Source organism: Trachurus trachurus (genome assembly GCF_905171665.1).
Source record: "Trachurus trachurus genome assembly, chromosome: 22".
Classification (NCBI taxonomy): Eukaryota; Metazoa; Chordata; class Actinopteri; order Carangiformes; family Carangidae; genus Trachurus; species Trachurus trachurus.
In genome coordinates, this window is record NC_139907.1 from 8,173,474 (window position 1) to 8,191,476 (window position 18,003).

Genomic DNA, 18,003 nt, shown 5'->3' on the forward strand with positions numbered 1-18,003 from the left:
TTAGAAGCTGACGGTGGACTCCGACCAGCCGTTGGAGCCGTCTCCCTTCATGGTGCTGGCTGTGCGTCCACGTGGTGGCTGCTGGCCGTCGGCGAGGCCGAAGAGGCGAGCCGCTGCGCCCCGGTACTTCCATGACATGGTGTTGTAGAGGATGGGGTTGATGGCGGCGCTCAGGTAGAAGAGGACCACCGACACCAAACTGCAGTACTCGGACAACACCGTCAGCAGCGGGGATGGAGCGTCCATCGAGCGGAACTGCAGGTAGCGGCCCACGTGGAAGGGCAGCCAGCAGAGGACGAAGGCCAGAACCACCACCACTGGAGGAGGAAGAGGAGGAGAAAGAAGAGGAACAGGTGATGATGGGGTCAGGAATAGTGGTGGAGACAGAGGAGTAAGGCAATAAATTGATCCTTGTTATGGGTCAAGGCTAAAAAAAAAGTTGTTTTCTATAGCAGTAAACTTTCTTATGAATATACTTATAACACTAAAGTTGAAGATAGATAGATAGATAGATAGATAGATAGATAGATAGATAGATAGATAGATAGATAGATTACAGTGCAAATCAAGACCCGGGTTTTACTAATTAGATGAAATATTATTTTTATTTTATGATAAATGGAGTCTAAACCACGTTGTGCTTACCCAGCATCTTGATGGTCTGTCTGTTGCTTTTGTCCCTGTGAGCCACGCGGGAGCTGATGTTTGTTTCTCGGTGTCTCTGCCACAGCCGGCGGCCAATGAGGCTGTAGAGCACTGTGAGACAGAACACTGGCATGAAGAAGAACACAGAGCTCAACCACACCATGGCTCCCATCAGACCTGACTCCACTGCGTAATGCGTCATCTTACACTCCCGGGTGTCCTCGGCCTCTAGAGAGTAGTTAGTCTTATTGGTTCCCCAACTCAAATTATGTGGGGCTCCGCTATCCCGCTCCACTCCCACCATGACAAACACGGGTCCGGCGCTCAACAGAGACACTGTCCAGAGCAGGAGAATGAGGGCGCGAACCCGCCTTTTTGTAACCACAGCCTTGGCGCGCAGCGGGAAGCAGATGGCCAGGTAGCGCTCCACCGACAGCGCGGTGATGCTGAGGATGGTGGAGTAGGTGCATGACTCTGACACGAACTGAAAGAGCTTGCAGAGCACGGCTCCCAAGCGCCACGGCCTGTACCTCCACATGCGGTAGAGGTCCAGCGGCATGCAGAGGAAGATGAGCAGGTCTGACACAGCCATGCTGCACAGGTATAAGTTGGTGGTGGTGCGCATGTCCCGGTACTTGCTGACCACCAAAATGGTCATGACATTCCCGGTCATCCCGACCAGAAACAGCAGCGTGCAGGCGACCGTGATGCCAGTGAGGAGAGGGATTGAGTAGTAATTGAGAGGAGCCAGGAGGGGGCCATCGGTCCCAGTGGTGTTGAACTCGTCTCCGCTGCAGTTATGGGAGATGCACTCCGACTGGTTTAGCCAGGTGGGCATGCTGTCGCCGCGCGGTTATTCACTGGGCCGTGACTGGCCCTGAGAGTAAAAGGCATCACGGGTCTGGGGCTCCTGAAGCCCCCCGACGCTGCCCCTTCCTCCCATCATCACTGTCTGAGTTGCGCAAAGCAGTGGTAAAGGATAGCAGACGCTGGCAGCCGTGCGTAAAACCAAGAGAACAGTCACAGTGAAGGTGAAACGAGTCTCACAAAAGAGTCTTCTCAACTCTCCAGGTAACTGATGGCTCTGTCCAGAACCGAGCACAAAATTGGGCTGTTTTATGTCGGACAAAAATGATCCACTTTGCCTGCAATACGCATTCTGACGTTTTCCACCAATGTTGTTTGGCACTAAAAGCACCTGTTCAAAAGAAGAGATTACATGCTGGATACTTGTAAACAAGCCAGAATTTGGCACCGACGTGTATTCCAAACAAAACAGACGCAGTAGGAGAGGAAATAAAAAATAAATAAATAAATCACAGCACAATCAGTTTTTTGTCAATGAAAAACTCTCAACATTAGTTATCTCCCTCATTGTCTCTGTTTGTGATGGTTACAAACAGCTTTGGGCAAAAAATAAAAATGAAACATGATCCATCAACAGTCCCAAAGAGTTCCCATCACCAGCTGCGCGTCCCGGCGTTTGAGCGTCAGGCAAAAACAAAAACAGTGCTGGTGAGTCAGAGGCAGGGTCGTAGTGATGCGGCTGCAGCAGTGAACATCTGTCCAGGGAGGGAGCAGCTCAAACTCAGCCAAACACAAACGGACAAACAACAACCACGGTGAAAACAAGCAGGACTGTGTGTCGGAACGGAGACAGTTTTATAAAAGTCACAAGAACCACAAAGGAACGACGCATTGTCAACATAATCACAAAGAAAGGACCTCGATAAATGAAAGTAAAAATAAAGTAGGTGAGAACGACACCACTGAGCTCCACATCTGCTCTCCACATCTGCTCCTCTAGTTATGGTGCATATCCAGTGTGTGTGGATGGATCCTGGCTCCCAGTGCGCCAAACAACATACACAGGTGAAGTGGTGCTGCTCTAGGGAGGGGGTGGGGGTGATGTGGGGGTCTACAGTTGAGTCAGTGCTGCAACGCCACCTACAGGTTCTCCCAGGGCAGTGATGACTGGGGGATTAATGCTCATCAATCTAAAACAAAAACCTGCTGGAAGTTATCAAGTCTCTCAGAGAGGAAGAGGGAGCATTAACCCCTCAGAAACCTTCCCCAGGGGCTGCAGGTGAGATTCAAAACTGTCACAGCTGCAGTTCAGGAGGGCAGTTTTACTGGAAATCCTGAGAGGAGGTGAGTTGGAAACTGTTTTTTTTTTGCCCACAGGGATCAATTTAGTCATGGGCATGAAATTACAAGATCCGATCTGGTTTATGCTTCTCAAAGTCATCTACTGTAATGATTTCTTTAGAAAGAGCCATTTGGGGGGTAAGTTTTAGAAAGTTTAGACAGTTTTTGCCCGTTGGGATATCACATCTTTGATGATTCATATCTCAGAACGACACTGTGCCCAGACAGAACCGTTTAATTCCACAGTCACAAAGAATTAAATTGCATTATAGCCAGTCCTGGAGCACAGATTTAACCTAAGACCGTAACTGAGGACAGTAGACTGGCCCTATACTGTTACTGTACACTATTCACACCATTCCAGTGTTGCAGCATTTAGAAACGTGTAAAATCACGCCTGCTTGTAGATTTTTGTTTGCAAAACTTCAATGTAGGTTTATGTGTTTTAAAATACAAAAAAATGGCTATAGAAACAGCCATGTTAGGTCACTGTAAGTCATTGTCATAGACTTTGCCTAAAACAGATGCTGCCTTGCCTTCCATGTGTGGGCAGTGTAAAGGGTGCACTGCCACTCAGACTGGTTTCAGGTTACATCCCCTGTTTATATCCAGCATTTTACAATAATGTTCATCATTTGTGCAAAATTTTGTACAGGTGTATAACTTTATATGCAGACCTTTGACCCTTTACCTAAAAAATCTGATCAGTTCACCCTTAAATCCAAGTGAATTTTCACTAGACCAAGACGGACACCCCAAAAAACCTATTATCTTTGCATCAGATAGATAGATAGATAGATGGATGGATGGATGGATGGATGGATGGATGGATAGATAGATAGATTAAGCGTTTAAACTGATAATTCATTTCCAGGAAACATGAATTGGACACCACATTAGCTTTATTGGCAGCATTACTCTGTGGACGACTTCAAGACTGACAAACACTGACTCATTATCTTAATGGCTTAATGGACAACTATAGCTTGAGGCCTCAGTGGCAAAGCAAATGAGTTTTAATATCATTTTAAAATCTCATCACAATTAGACATGCAATACTTCTCTATTTTTTTTACTGCACCGATGTGATCCAAGAGCTTCAAATATTGTTATCTCTCTGCCCTTTGCGCCGTGTTTACCCACAGATACCATTATGTTTATGACGACTGAATCATGATGTGAGTGAAACGGGAAGAGAGAGAGAGAGACCAGTCGGTTGAAGGAGCACAAACAGGACACTCGTTGGGACAGTTTTTGTCTTTCACAGCGTCCGTCAGACCTCTTCATCACATCTGGTATGTATCTGCCTGTGGTCATATGGTGTGTGTGTGTGTCTGTGTGTGCTTGTGGCTGTTTGCGCATGTTAGTGTGTAGTTGGGTGAGAGGCCCTTTTCTTGACTTAACCTTTGAACTTCGAACATCTGTGCTGTGTGATCAGACCCACTTTCTGTAGGCCTGTGCTCATAACAGATGTGGGTATGATGATAATAGCAGGACAACAAGGTGATATCAAAGCTATTTACAGGACCAAAATGCTAAAATTGGACTGTTTCATGGACAACAGGAGGTAATAGCAGTGCTGGTTATCTGCACTGAAATGTCACAGTTGGATTTTAGTGCTGAGAGAGCAATCTCTATCTCCCTGTGGTCACTGAGAACCGGGCAGCGTACGAAGCCGAGGTATCCCATGGTTTCCACAAGTTTATCTTTGTGTTTGATCTTCTGTGTGAATTTATAGCTGTGTATTCTATTTTTTGACTGCTGTGTGGTTCAGAGCAGAGCGTGTGTGGTCAACGTGGTAAGGTACGGGCGTGCCGATGAGTGTTTTTGGGTGTCATTTCTTTTTTTTTTTTTTTGAACTGTGGGTCCAGGGAGTGGTGGTGAATTACAGGGTAAAGTCCCTGTCATAATGATACACACACATGCAATGCCTTTTTAAAGCCGAGTCTGTATCTGTATCTGTATCCGGGCTGGGAGCAGTGCAGTACAGCCATTCATCCACAAGATGGCAGAAGAGATCTCTTTTGATTTTGTGTTTGGCTACGTTCTGTTTTATTTTTCTTTGGCAGTCAATGGAAAAAAATGTTTTTGGTCTACAGGTGTGATATTAAAGAACATTTAATTTGGTAGAGCTCTTTCAGCAGGAACACACTAATAGTATGTAGACACAGGTTTCAGTTAACATACAATGCAATCAAAATCTTCCTGTTAGTGTTTTAATTCTTTTCACAAACTATTATATCTTTTTTTTTTTTTTTTTTTTTACAAGCATAATCATTTTTCCCACTATTGTTTTGTTACATGTGCAAATAGACTGAAAAGGGACCATACATGCAAAGGCACAAACATAAGTAGGATGTATAGACATATAAAGATAAAGCTGGAGAAATAATACAGTAGTTGCACAGAGAATTGGGGGCAAAACAAGTGCGAAACAGAGGGAAAGTGAAGTGATGAGATGAAAGGTGGGACCACAGTGTCACCAATGTTTTCTACTGTGGGGGGGAGGGACTCCTCCCACTTCACCAGAAGTCCAGCGCTTTTCTTTGTCCAATGAGAAAAGGCCGTGGGAGGAACCTGTTTCTGTGATTGGTCCAGAGTTTCAGAGACAACCTCCGCTCCCCTCCTCCTTTCCTGAGGAGTTTGAGAGAGTTCACAGTTAGTTTTTTTTCTCAGCCACACTTAAAGAGTTTCAGACCAGAGGAAACTGCAGCCGTCTGCTGCTGCTGCTGCTGCTGCTGCTGTTGTTGTACTCTGCTACGTGTGAATGTGTCAGTGGTGCTCTCCATTTAAGTGAAGCCAAGTGGACAGATCAGACAACATGTGGGCTGCACGTCCACAGACAGAGCAGGTTGGTAATGTCTCTCTCTCTGTCTCTCTCATTCTGTGTGTCTGCTTTGGTCTATTTGTGTCCGTGGGCCAGGGGGGAGAGATATGTGCCTCCGTGACCCTCCTTGGTTTTGGGTTGTCAGTGGGATTATAGAAAGGAATGTGAATGTAGTGCATGCTTGAGTTTGTCATTATAGTCAGGCTGCTGTTCTTATGCGTTTGCATGATGTAGTAAGCTGAGTGCAGTTGTTGTTTGGCTGCAAATAGCAAATATGTATTCAGCGTGACATCAAGACGTAGCTGTCTGTTTGTCTTTGTTCTGGTTGTCTCTGTGGAGACGAGTCTCTCGATCCTTCACTTGAGGGTGTATAGTTTTTCAAATTCAAACAGTGCAGCAAGTGTTGTGTTACCTGCTATTTAAAAGTCTACAGGTGTGTGTGTGTGTGTGTGCGCTGGCCTGCTGCTCCCCTTCTCACACCCTGTTGTGAAAGTTAGTTGCTCCAGCTGGAATGTCTTGGGAAGACTGGAGATATTTTGCAGCTCTCCTCTCTCTTCTTCTGTTATCTTTGAAACTGATACACATGATTCTGACCTCGGGCATGCTGTGCGGTGGTATTGCTTTTGCACAGGCAGTGGCACAGGCGTGACCTGAATTCCTTTCTCTGTTGTGGTGCCAACATATACCACACGTACAGCAACCTTTATTACTGTTATCCCTGCCTCTGGCTCCCAGTGTGTCTCTTAACTCTACCAACCTACTTCTGAGCTCAGTGTGTGATTCGTATCAATCATTAAGCTGAACAGTGGGGGAATAGTATAGAGAAACAAGACACACATTGCATCTACTGAAGTTCAGAAGACATAAAGTTACACAACAAGAGTTTAACTTTATTGCAGTGTTCTCAGGAAGGATTGGAAGGATTTGACATATTTTCAGCATGGCAGGCGCATTTACTGTTGTAAATCTATTCCAGATGCACGCTTTGTTTTTGTTTTTTTACTCTGGGGGGGCTTGTGGGTAATTCAAAGTGTATGCTTTGGATTGTAGAGCGGCAAGTTTGACCAGTTTTCATCGTCGGTGTGCATCATAACACTGCTCATAGCTAATATGTGAAGGACGTGTGGTTCACATTGTTAATGACAACTCTAGAGGTTCACGTCTAATTGAAATGGGACAGCACTGCTCTGTTGTTGTTATAGTCAAGAGGACGTTCACATACAGAAATAGAACTGATTTATTTACATGGAGACAAATGACTCTGAGCCATTTGGCCTCATATCACCATTGTGACCTATTTCTTGCCCGTTTGCCTAAACCTAACTCAAGGTTTTGATCAACAGAAGCTTATTTTACCTACTTCATGTAATTTTAAATTCTCACGCACTGAGGTCCAGGACAATCAGGTGACAGCACCTGTATGCATTCCCCTAAGCAGTGGTACCTAACCTTTTTGGCCCCATTTTGACATCACAAAATTCTGGCGACCCCGCAATCACGTCGGTCATCAATCAGATATTTATATATGCTGCATTTTATTTGAACTCGATTTATATTTGAGACAGTGAAAGTATAAATACAGTTGTTTAAGAATGTGTTAAAAAGAATAATACTGTAATTAGTTAAAATATATATATATGTAATTTTTTAAAAACTCAATTACTAGACATTTCAGGGGACCCCATTTGAAGTCCAGGCTACCCCACGTGGGGTCCCGACCCCAAGGTTGGAAATCACTACCCTAAAGGGTCTGTTCACTCCAGATTACAACTACATGTACCCATCACTGGTGGTAATCTACAGTGCAGATAACTCCCAGTTCTAAACATTTATGTCAGATATCATGGCTTATCGTGCCGTAGCCCTGGAGGTTGCCACTTGGATGAAGGCAATGTTCTCCATACTCCCTGCCCTGCTGCTGTCCTCATGGTGAGTCAGAGTCATTTAGTGGTCTGGACACACAAGTTATAGCCTAGTTGTTTAGTTTGCTCATTTCCAGGCGCTGACTTGGCTGGGCCTGGATGGGCCGAGTCAGGCTTGGCTGAAACAGAGAGAGAGAGAGTGAGCAGTCCCCTTGCTCTCCTCAGTACAATGATGCCTTGTGTTACCACCAGCAGAACACCACTCTGGTGATCATGACGATCGCGCTCTCTCTTTTTCTTTTTTTTTCTGGCATCCACTGTGTGTCTTGCTTTCTCTGCCTCTCTGACCATCCCTGCCACCCCCACCGCCCCATCCATGGTGTGAAGGATTAGATAATAGGCAGCTTTAGTGTGGGCAGAGAAAGAGAGGTGTCACAGACCTCTCTCTCTCTCGTCCTCCCTCCATCTTCTCTCTCTCTTTCTCTCTCTTTTCGTACCATCTGCGCCATGGGGAGCTTGGCACCACACAATCTGCAAATGCTAAGCTATGTTTATATTGCATTTATTGTGCTGTACTGTATGTATGCATGTGAGTGTCTATTCATTGGTGGGTGTGAGCGGCAGTCTATTATGCAAAGTTGATGGTTACACATGAGCATGGCGTCTTTAAAAATGACGAACCATCCACTGCGATCTCTACAGCGCTCTGTAAATGTCGAGCTTGTTATCACACTTCCAGAAATAGATGATGCGTCTCACAAGTTATCTATTTTTCCCAATATTTTCGCTGGGTAATCAGTGACAGCACCTTGGCTGGCGTTGACAATAGATGTTCAGTGTTCTCTTCAGTAATATGACTCTTTGCAAACACATGTTGAGAGCAAATCAGGTGTAGAAGGCCAAAAGAAAGGCGCCATTAACAACAGGTAGATGGGCAGACTGCAGAATTCACCTAAAATTCATCTAATGGATTGCACTTTTTTGGTGAAAGAAGCTGCTCTGGTAATTTCTTTGCAGATGACGAGCAGTAATGACAGTAAAACCTCAAATAAGATGTTAGTCGTCATTGTTTCTGACTAATTATTGGTCATTTATTCCCATCTATTAACAGAAAATTCTGCTGCTGCATATTCAACTTGTGACAGTCAAGGTCTGTACTTTCCACAGCTTTCATCACAGCTGTGATGTAATGTATATTTTTTGGCTGTGACTGTCTGAGAGCCCAACCTCAACATGTGGTCAGGACTGTGTCATACTGTATAGCCTGGTGTGTATTCATCTATAACACAAATAGCTCCTGCAACTCTTTGCCTTATTCTCACACAAAGTCATCACATTGATGTTCAAACATAATTTTGAATGATAAAAACATAGCGTAGTCACTGCGTTGTTGTTATTGTTGTTGTCATGGTTCCTCTTCTTTTACGTCGTGAAGAATCTATTTCTGTACTAAGGTGGAAGTTTGCTTCCTGTGATGCTTTTTTAAATGTAGGGAGAAGGTGAGAATAAAAGCCTGTTTGATAAGATTACAGGCAGATATTCAATGATGTGCCAAAAAAGTGTGTGTGATTTATGTATTTCCCTTGAATGAAAAATGAGCCTGTCAGTCCAGCTGAGGAACCCTCCACAGCCAGGATGCACAGGTCACAAAAGTTTGGCAGCGAATCAAACTTTTGGCCGCAACCCGCAAGACACTCAACTGCCGAGCTAAACTTAGCTACGGACAGCAGCAGCTACTCTACTGATAAGAGATGCAGATTTATCCTTTCTGGTAGAAGATAACGCACAGTCACAGTGACCTTGTCTTCCTTCCACTGTGTCCCTCACGGGTCCTTGCACTGCTGCAGAAACAAGACTAAAATACGCTCTCTTTGCATGTCTCACCTTCTCTTTAAAGTATTGGATGTTATAACAAATCTGAGGATGGATGAACAACATAGGAGCAGTAAATGCAACCTGCCCACTCATGAGAGTTTTTTTTTTTTACAAGCAGAAACCAACACACCCACTTCTCAAAGTGACATGAATGGGTTCAAATATGTGTGAGAGATGAATGAATCAATTGTACGTTGTTGAATATAGTATTGATTGGGGATAAACCACAATGATGATTAACCACGATCAATAGTAGCCTGCGTCACCAGGAGTAATTATTAAAATTTCATATTGAACTTTCTAAAAAAGACCAATATTTATAAATTGCAACAAAGGCCTTGTCAAGCAATCATTAACGAAAGCTTTGTAAGTACGTTACTAACTTAACTTTAAATAAACCATCAACATACAGTATACCTAAGGCAATCACTATAAATGTGTTTATAAATGTGTTAAAAAACAGGAATAAAAAGGACACAGCTGGATCTTTGCTGGGAGCTGTAACAAACAAGGCATCCTCCACCTGTTGCCTGGAAACTGCTTCGAACCAAAAAATAGTCTGGCACATAACCCCCCTGTAAAACACTGAAATATTGTTTCATACTTCCGTAGGCTATAACAAACTGAAAAAACATGTTAATTGGTGATTTTTAGAGTTTGATCGTATTACCCGTGTTCAAAGCTAAGTGCCTTACTTAACCAATTACGTCAAATCATCATTTGTGCTTTTTACTGTTGGTAGGCCTATATATTTAAAGCAGAAGTAAAAGCGATCCGGTCGTTTTGGCTAACCTCTTGTCAGCCGATGGAGTTAGCAGTCCCCGCCCTCGTCCCTATGTCACCACATTCACGCGCATCCCTTGGCTGCACACACAGAGAGGACCGCCCCTGTATGCCGTTCTCTCTCCTCATTGGATAAAGGTTGTAGGATACAAGGAAAGTTTTCTCCTCGGCTCAGAGCAGAGCAGAGTGACTGACAGACCCCTGTTTCAGACCAAACACTCTATATAAGTGATTGCCGTCGGAAGATATAACTATTTAAGACTTATATTAACACAAACATTCCGCTTTAATCTAATCTATGGTTACCAGCTATTCACTTACCATTCTAGAGCATAATAGGAACTTACTTGCTATTATTGGCCTATAATTGATCGATGAAGTATCATTAAATGAGGCAGTAACAGTGAATAATACCATTAAATAAGTCTTCTTGATCTTTATAAAAAAAGAGCCTTTTAATTTAGTTGGTACCAAACTTTCTCTGTCCTTCAGTGGGACACATTTTCAGGAATTAATTATCTCACATTAGACTTAATGATCATTCATCCCTGGAAGACGAAGTGTGCTGATGTGTGTTCAATGGATTTGTGGCAAGAGACTAATTTTCCCATGTGTCTCATGTTGACAAGACGAGTTGACAAGCTCCCACTTCACTTTTATTACGCCATCGTTTATTTTCACCCCACTGTCTGCCAACCTCTCCAAAAAAACCTCCGCGTCTTCTCCCACTCAACATTCTTTCAGTTCTTCATCTATGATCTCACAGCTCGTCGAGTCCAACTAATTGACATTTCAAGAGGGAAGTTAGCACATAAAAGGAGAGGCAGACGCTCGTACTGTAGCTGCTTCTGTTGGTACATATGCGTGAGCGACTTGCCTTGCTGTCAAAACTATCGCCATGACAACAGGACAGGAAGCAGGAAGGAGGCAGTGTTCCATCCGAGTGGAACACAAGAGATAACCCCTGAAAACGCCTTCGATCCACTGCACTTCTGGTCTTTGGCCCATTTTTATGTGTGTTTATGTGTCTGACATGTGAGTCCACACTACGCAGACATTCAGGCTAAATTTTATCCTCCTACAATTAACCTCTGTGTGGGTCAAGCCTATGGGGGGTCATGGGTATTCTTAGAGCAGGGAAATAACCCCACTGTCATAAATACTTCTTCTGGAACCGAAGATCGCACGCACTCTGCTCGAAGAGTTCAACCAATGTGCATTCTTCAATTAGTGAAAGTGATGCAGCTTAATTTTATAATGACCTAAATCAAAAAATGTAAACATTTTGTTCATTTTCTTTTTTATTGTCTGTTTGGACTTCTTATAGGAAGTTATTTTACAGGTGTAAGATAAAAGTATTGATCCTCAGTTGCTGCAGAGCTGCATGGTCTTGTTGTATTTGATGCAAACCAGCAAACAGATCTGGATGGCATTATGTAACATTTGAATATTCCCTCAGTTATTGTCATCAAGTGCCAATAGGAAAAAAAATACACTAGGGTTTGAACATGGGCAAATATGTCTGACCATTTATAGCTGTGTGAATCAGCTTTTCCTACACTGTTGTTCCTCTGCACAAAATGTGACACAGCAAAATGAGCCCCTTCGGAGCCAGTGCTGACTCAGCAATGGAAAAACAACAGGCTCTGTTTGGGAACGTGAAAATTATGATTTCATAAGTGGTCTCTGAATTTCCCGGAACATGCGCTGCACAACACTGTTTGCATAGTACTGTAATTATAGAATTACCAAGGAATCTGAAAACATACAAGAGTATTATGTGTGTATATTATTATATTTTCTTCCTTAAATGACTAACTCTATTAATATATTGTCAGAAATCTCACCAAAATGATTTACTTTTGTGCAAGCGGCCTTGTCAAAGGAAAAAAAAAAGAAAGAATGAGAAAATGAATGAATGAAAAGATGAAATAGTTTCACAGGGACAAGTTGAGAAGAGACAGACATTCAGTCACTTCAGGCAGCTGGTGGCGGCTGGTGACTCCTCTGACTGTGTGAGCGTGTTGGATCTTGTTCAGCAGAGTGGGAATGTTTACAGTCAAGCTGTTATCTGTGGCTGTACGTGCGCAATGTGTTGTCACGAACAGCAAACACAAGAGTTTAGGACTGTTGGAGGGAAAGATGAACAAAAGGTGCAGTGATCACTGAGACTGAACTTGCACCTTAAATGAATCTCGTCAGCGGGGGGTATCAGCTGAACACCTGTTGTGAGTCTTGGAGTGAGTGACTTTGTTGGCCTTCACTGACTGTACTGGAATAATAGATGCGTTGCTCCTGCCACAACTTGCCTACGGGAAAACATTGCAGACATCTCATCTGATGATTCACCAGAACCTTCTCCTCCATTCTAACCTTAAACCAAGAAGAGAAGAGTCTGGTCTTTATTTATACTTTGTAGATGTCCTGTTATCTATCCATCTCTGACTCTTAACGCCACATTTCCTGGAAAGCCCTTTGTTGTCTGTCCAGTTTGCATGTTGTTTATATAATGAATGACAGCTCTTGTGGCACTTGTTTACATATATGGCCATCTTTTCATATTAATGAAGACACTCTGGAACACAGTGAACTGGGATATAGTATCATAACATTAACAATGGGCGCCTGTGCTGCTTGTAAACATGCATATCACTTTGGATGTTTTCAACTGATGCTTCTGTCAAACATTGAAACATTAAAAAAAAAATCTTTATTTGCACATGTAAAAACAGTTAACAGTTCATTAGAGTAAAAGGGAACGTGCGGGTGAGGCCAATTTAGGAATCAGTTTTAGAGACCATAACATTTTCTCTCAGGAAAAGTCATGAATATAAAATACAGGATAGTTTTATTCCTTCAAGGATTTAGGAAAAGTCATAGCAGAGGCCAGGAAGGCAATCCAGTTGCAACATATCGGTATCAGAAACTTCCAGCCATTGTGAAACTGCTCTTTGATGAAATCTTCTGTCAGAGCCTGTCAGCAGATGCAGCTGATCCCTTTCCCTGCTTTCCTTCCCCTTTCATCCTGAGTCTTTTCTTCTTTTCTACTTTCTCTGGCCTCACTGGGAGGTTTGTTAATGGTGCACATGAGAATGGACATGCTTGGATGACTAAGCAGCATGCTGAATGAGTTTTTCCCTGCAGTGGAAAAGGTGGAGACTTTAAAATGCATAATACTGTGTTACTGCTATTTTCCACACCCTGCCAGCCTCGGTGATGCAGGATTTGAACAGATGACTGCTGCTGCTGGGGCTGAAATAGAGTTGTTTAACTGAGGTAAAAGTAGTTAAACAGGTTTTTAGTGTCTTATGAAATTATGAAAGTGAGCTAACAGAGAACTGAGTATTTGTGCAGTGTATATTGTGTATTGTGTCTAGTATTTGTGTCATATGCAAACAGTATAGCCAGTGATATCTTGGTGCGGCACGACACAGGTGGAGCTGCATGTTTGTGATGTCCAACTTTGTCAGGTCTTCACACAGCAAATTACATCACCTCTCACCGGACGTTGTGGGTCAGATGTCCTCCAGACACAGCATTACAACACATTACAAAATACCACAAACTATGAAGTGACAGTCGGCCGAGATGTCGTAATCATTTGTCACACTAAATGGAAGAGAAATGTGATGTTGAGGAGAGATCACAATGTTTAATATACATATCACAATGTAATAAGCATGTGATCTGGAGGAGTGGTCATCATCAGCTGTTCTGGTGAAGCTGAATTGAGCTTTGGCTGATACTGTGCATATTTCTGTAGTGAGTTTAAGTGTGTTTGTGACACATCTGACATGATCTCTGGTGTTTTAAATAAGATTAAGTATTGCTGTGGTTTAGAGCATCACAGCTGCAGTTGAACAAAAGTATTAAAGGTCAAATATACAAAAAAAGGTAATGTCTACATAGTTTGTCTGGTAATGATGGAACTAGCACAACATTTACCCAGCCAATGAAAATAAAGCAGAAGTGAGTGGTCCGGTCGTTTTCACTAATGCTGCGTTCCAGGCAGGCTTTTGAAATCGTAAATTAGCTACAGCTTCAAGTCACAACTTACGACTTTCTAGCGTTCCAGGCAACCCACTCGTGTTTTTCCGACCTGTTTTACCGGTGAAAGTCACTATAACGGCCACTCGTAACTTCCGACCGGTGAACTCGTACCAGATCGAACTGGTACCACTTCACGGTCGGAAAAATACGAGTTTCCTTGAACGCACCATAACAGTCCTCTACGTCGCCACATTCACGGCGTCCCTTGGCTGCACACACAGCCCTGCATGCCGTTCTCTCTCCTCATTGGATAAAAACTGTAGGATACGATAAATGTTTTCTCCTCGGCTCAGAGCAGAGCAGAGTGACTGACAGACCCGTGTTTCAGACCAAACACTCTATGTAAGTGATTGCTGTCGGAAGATATAACTATTTAAGACTTATATTAACACAAATATATCACTTACTTCTGCTTTAAGTCAAAAATGTTGAGCAACATTAATGAACTGAATCTTTTCTCGGTATATTCAATGGAATGGCTATAAATATGTTCATCTGTCCATCACAAGTCATTAGATGCAGGATGACTCATCTGACTTGAATTACAGTATGCATCAGTAATGAACATGTGGATTCTAGCCTCACACCCGACTCTGCAAGCCACAGTGACTCACACGTGCTTAATTGGGAAATCAATTTCCCACATCAGTCGTGGTTATGCTACGTTGGAACTGTGGGTGTGGGAGTGTACATGACCTCAGTCATGTCTAGGAGGCAAAGAATCATTCACTGAATCACTCAGCTATAGAAGAGCTACTGAGTCGTAGCTGTTAGTATCAAACCAGTAAACGTCCATGTCTGTTTCAGGGAGAGAGAGAGACAAAAGCACTTCCTTTTTTACTTTCCTATGTTGGCATGTCATCTATCAGCCAATATTATGAGAAGAATGTTTTAATATTTAATTTAAAAAAATAAAAATTTGCAGCTTTGTTAAATATTACTTACAGAATATTGATTCTGCTAATATATATTGAAAATAGTTTATATCAAGACGGTGGTTTTATCTGTTACATCATACTAACAGATGGAGAAACATAACAAATGTAGATGCTTCCTGAGATTTATCAGCAAAAAAAAGAAGAAAAAAAAAGCTCATGTTCTGTTTGGTCTGTGCTGCTGCTTTCCCCTGATCTTAGACAGGTTCAACGCCTGTGGGAAATTCTGCACCAGCATATGAGGTGTTGTTCTCCACAGCATTAGCAAAGCTGTAATAGCGGAATGATGTGTTTTCCTGTAATATAACAAAATAGCCTGGAGCATGAAACCTGCTCTGCAAGCTTTTGGTCCCTTTACTAAGAGTTTATGTGTGTTTGTAACTGCAACTTGTGACTTATTCTTATTTACACTATGTTGTATTGTTTTCCTTTGCTTGTATTTAGATTTAAATGAATACCAATCCTCAGCTGTTTACTATCTTACATAAGAACCTTGAGTTATAGATTATGGTTAAAAAAATATGCAACAACATCTCCTTTCTGTCACCTTTTTACACTATTGCTGCTGTATCTTCAATGCTGGCCACATGAGCAAGATACTGAACCCCGTATTGTCTCAATGTATCATCATTAGTGTGTGCATGTGCACCTTTGTGGCAGAAACATGGTTAAAATATAGAGCTTTGTGTGTTTGACAAGACTGTAAAAGTGCAGTTTCCCCTTTTCCGCCCTTACTCTTTAGTCACTATCTTACAGCAGTAAAAAAGACCAAAAAGAGGCAACATACTTGTCGTCCTTGTGATGCTGTTATGAAAGAACACCCAAGTCTTGTGTAACCAGTCATTACAGGATGAAAAGTCAGTATAGCATCACTACAAGGTCAGTATAGAGTTACTGAATGGGTCAATGACAGTCCCTCAGTGGGAGTGACTGAACACTCACAAAACAGTCACACATTGCACAACATAAACAACGACATACAAACCCACACAGTTTATGCAGCGGTCAAGGTGTCGTTTATTGTCATTATTTTTCATGACCTCTCCTCTCCTCTCTCCTCTAGGTGCGCCCTGCTCTGGGGGTTAACTGCTAAGGATGCTGGGTAAGGCTCAGCCAACTACCAGTAGCCTCAACCTGGTGAAATCTGAAGTTTCTGACACCACCACTGCGGCCCCGGACGAGCACGACGGCGCTATCAAGATGGCCGACCTCGTGGAAAGCTTGGACACCAGAGAGCTGGATATAGGGGAAGGAGAGGAGAACGACTATGACGGAAACTACTTAGGTGTGTGTGTGTGTTTGGATATTTTCTGTGTGGCTTGAGTCGCTTGATCACACCTCTCCTAAAAAAATATAACAATAAACAAACCACATGACACACGCTCTGCTTGTCATTCTGTCAACATATGACAAACTATTCAAAAACCAGTGAAACCAAACAAAAGAGCCAGTTCTTCCAGTCTACAACAGTTTATTTTGGGGAGAGCATGCAAACACTAAACTTTTACACGAACCTGAACTTGTCATACACAAAATGTATGTGTCAGTTTGTGACTGTTTTCTTAAGATTATTCCCAGTGTATGTGGAAAATGTAGTAGAATAAAGAGCAGTCTGAGAAATAAATGGTTTTTAAAGCTAAAAAGAAAATAATTTACTCAATTTACAGACTAAGAAACTGGGATCGTACAGTGCAAGAGCATGAGGGTGGATTTTTCCTTTACATAATTTAGGTCTTTACCAAAGAATATGTGACCCAACCCTTCGACCCAGCAAAGCATCAAAATCTTGAACAAAAGGCCGACGTTTCAGCGATGCAGCCTACTCGCTCCCAAGCATCCCTAGCAACTCCTACATGCACGAACAGTAAAAAACCACACTGACCCCCGCCTCTCCTCTCCTCTCTCTTTTTTCTCTTCTCTCTCTTTCCTAGGGGACTGTCGTATCCCATTTTCAGCGGTGTACGCCACAGTGGGATTTAAGGAAGCCAGTGCTAAGGTTTACCTCCCCACTGTGCCCGTTACTGCCCGCATCATGGAGGTGGAGCGATTCACCACGGCCCAGGACCGCTTCAACCTGTCGCACCACAGGAGCGTCAACAAGGTGCTGCACATGCACCCATACAGCCAGAAAAAACAAATCTTATGAGTGCCTAGTGTAATTCCTTATTCTTAGATGCTTTTACTTGTGTTAAATGCTTTAAATCGGTTGTACAGTAGTTCCGCATTTCCAGGGCTCACTGTGCTGTGTGTCTTTCTGCAGTCTCTGCCGGCGGTGTTCAAGATTGAGCTGAAGCACGGAGAGTTTACCTGGATGGTGAAGAGGAAGGAGAAGCATTTCATGGATCTGCACAGAGAGCTGAGGACATACAAGACCTTCATGAGGATACCTCTGCCCTCGCGCAGGTTGGTTGGCGCCTACACATGCATAGATATTCATTCCCCACATGGACGAACGCCAACGAAACTCAGGTTTAGATGTATACACAAATGCACATTGCACTGACTGGAAACCAAGTGGCAATAGTAGAATTTAATATGGTACAGGCAGCATATTGAAATAACAGTGATATTTTAGTATCATATACATGAGAAGATAAATACTGCTGTCACGTCCGAAGGTTAAATTTGAACTTAGAGCAACTGGGCCATTAGCCTAGCATTAGCCAGCCACAATGCACATTGATTATGACAACGTTATGACATGAGTAGCCTACTCATTAGTTATTATTATTCCTAGTTGTTACTACTGCATGGTTACTCAGAAGTTATTATCAAATTATTACATGTGTATTCAGTTGTTATTACATTACTCAGTAGTTATAATTGCATTATTAGATGGACATAGGTCATTCTAACCCATTAATTCTCCTCTGTTTTG

At 42.8% G+C, this 18,003-nt stretch overlaps 2 protein-coding genes across 4 annotated transcripts in view; one reads left to right on the top strand and one right to left on the bottom strand.

Moving 5' to 3' along the window:
- Nucleotides 1–1,483, bottom strand: ghsra (growth hormone secretagogue receptor a; the record flags this gene model as incomplete). The annotated part of the gene is made up of 2 exons (XM_083997575.1): nucleotides 1–317; nucleotides 646–1,483. 2 exons carry the CDS (start codon nucleotides 1,481–1,483, stop codon nucleotides 1–3), a joined length of 1,155 nt encoding a protein of 384 aa, XP_083853701.1.
- Nucleotides 1,484–3,993: 2,510 nt separating this feature from the next.
- The window catches only part of pld1a (phospholipase D1a), a 32,780-nt gene continuing 18,770 nt past the window's right edge, over nucleotides 3,994–18,003 (top strand). The window contains exons 1-4 of one of the 3 annotated variants that reach the window (XM_083998123.1): nucleotides 3,994–4,088; nucleotides 16,189–16,410; nucleotides 17,057–17,226; nucleotides 17,386–17,528. In XM_083998123.1, the coding sequence (XP_083854249.1) occupies nucleotides 16,221–16,410; nucleotides 17,057–17,226; nucleotides 17,386–17,528 (503 nt within the window). In that variant the 5' untranslated portion in view covers nucleotides 3,994–4,088; nucleotides 16,189–16,220. Of the gene's footprint in view, nucleotides 4,089–4,247; nucleotides 4,361–5,509; nucleotides 5,645–16,188; nucleotides 16,411–17,056; nucleotides 17,227–17,385; nucleotides 17,529–18,003 lie in introns of those variants that run through there. The other 2 variants (XM_083998125.1, XM_083998124.1) reach the window with 2 other exon arrangements.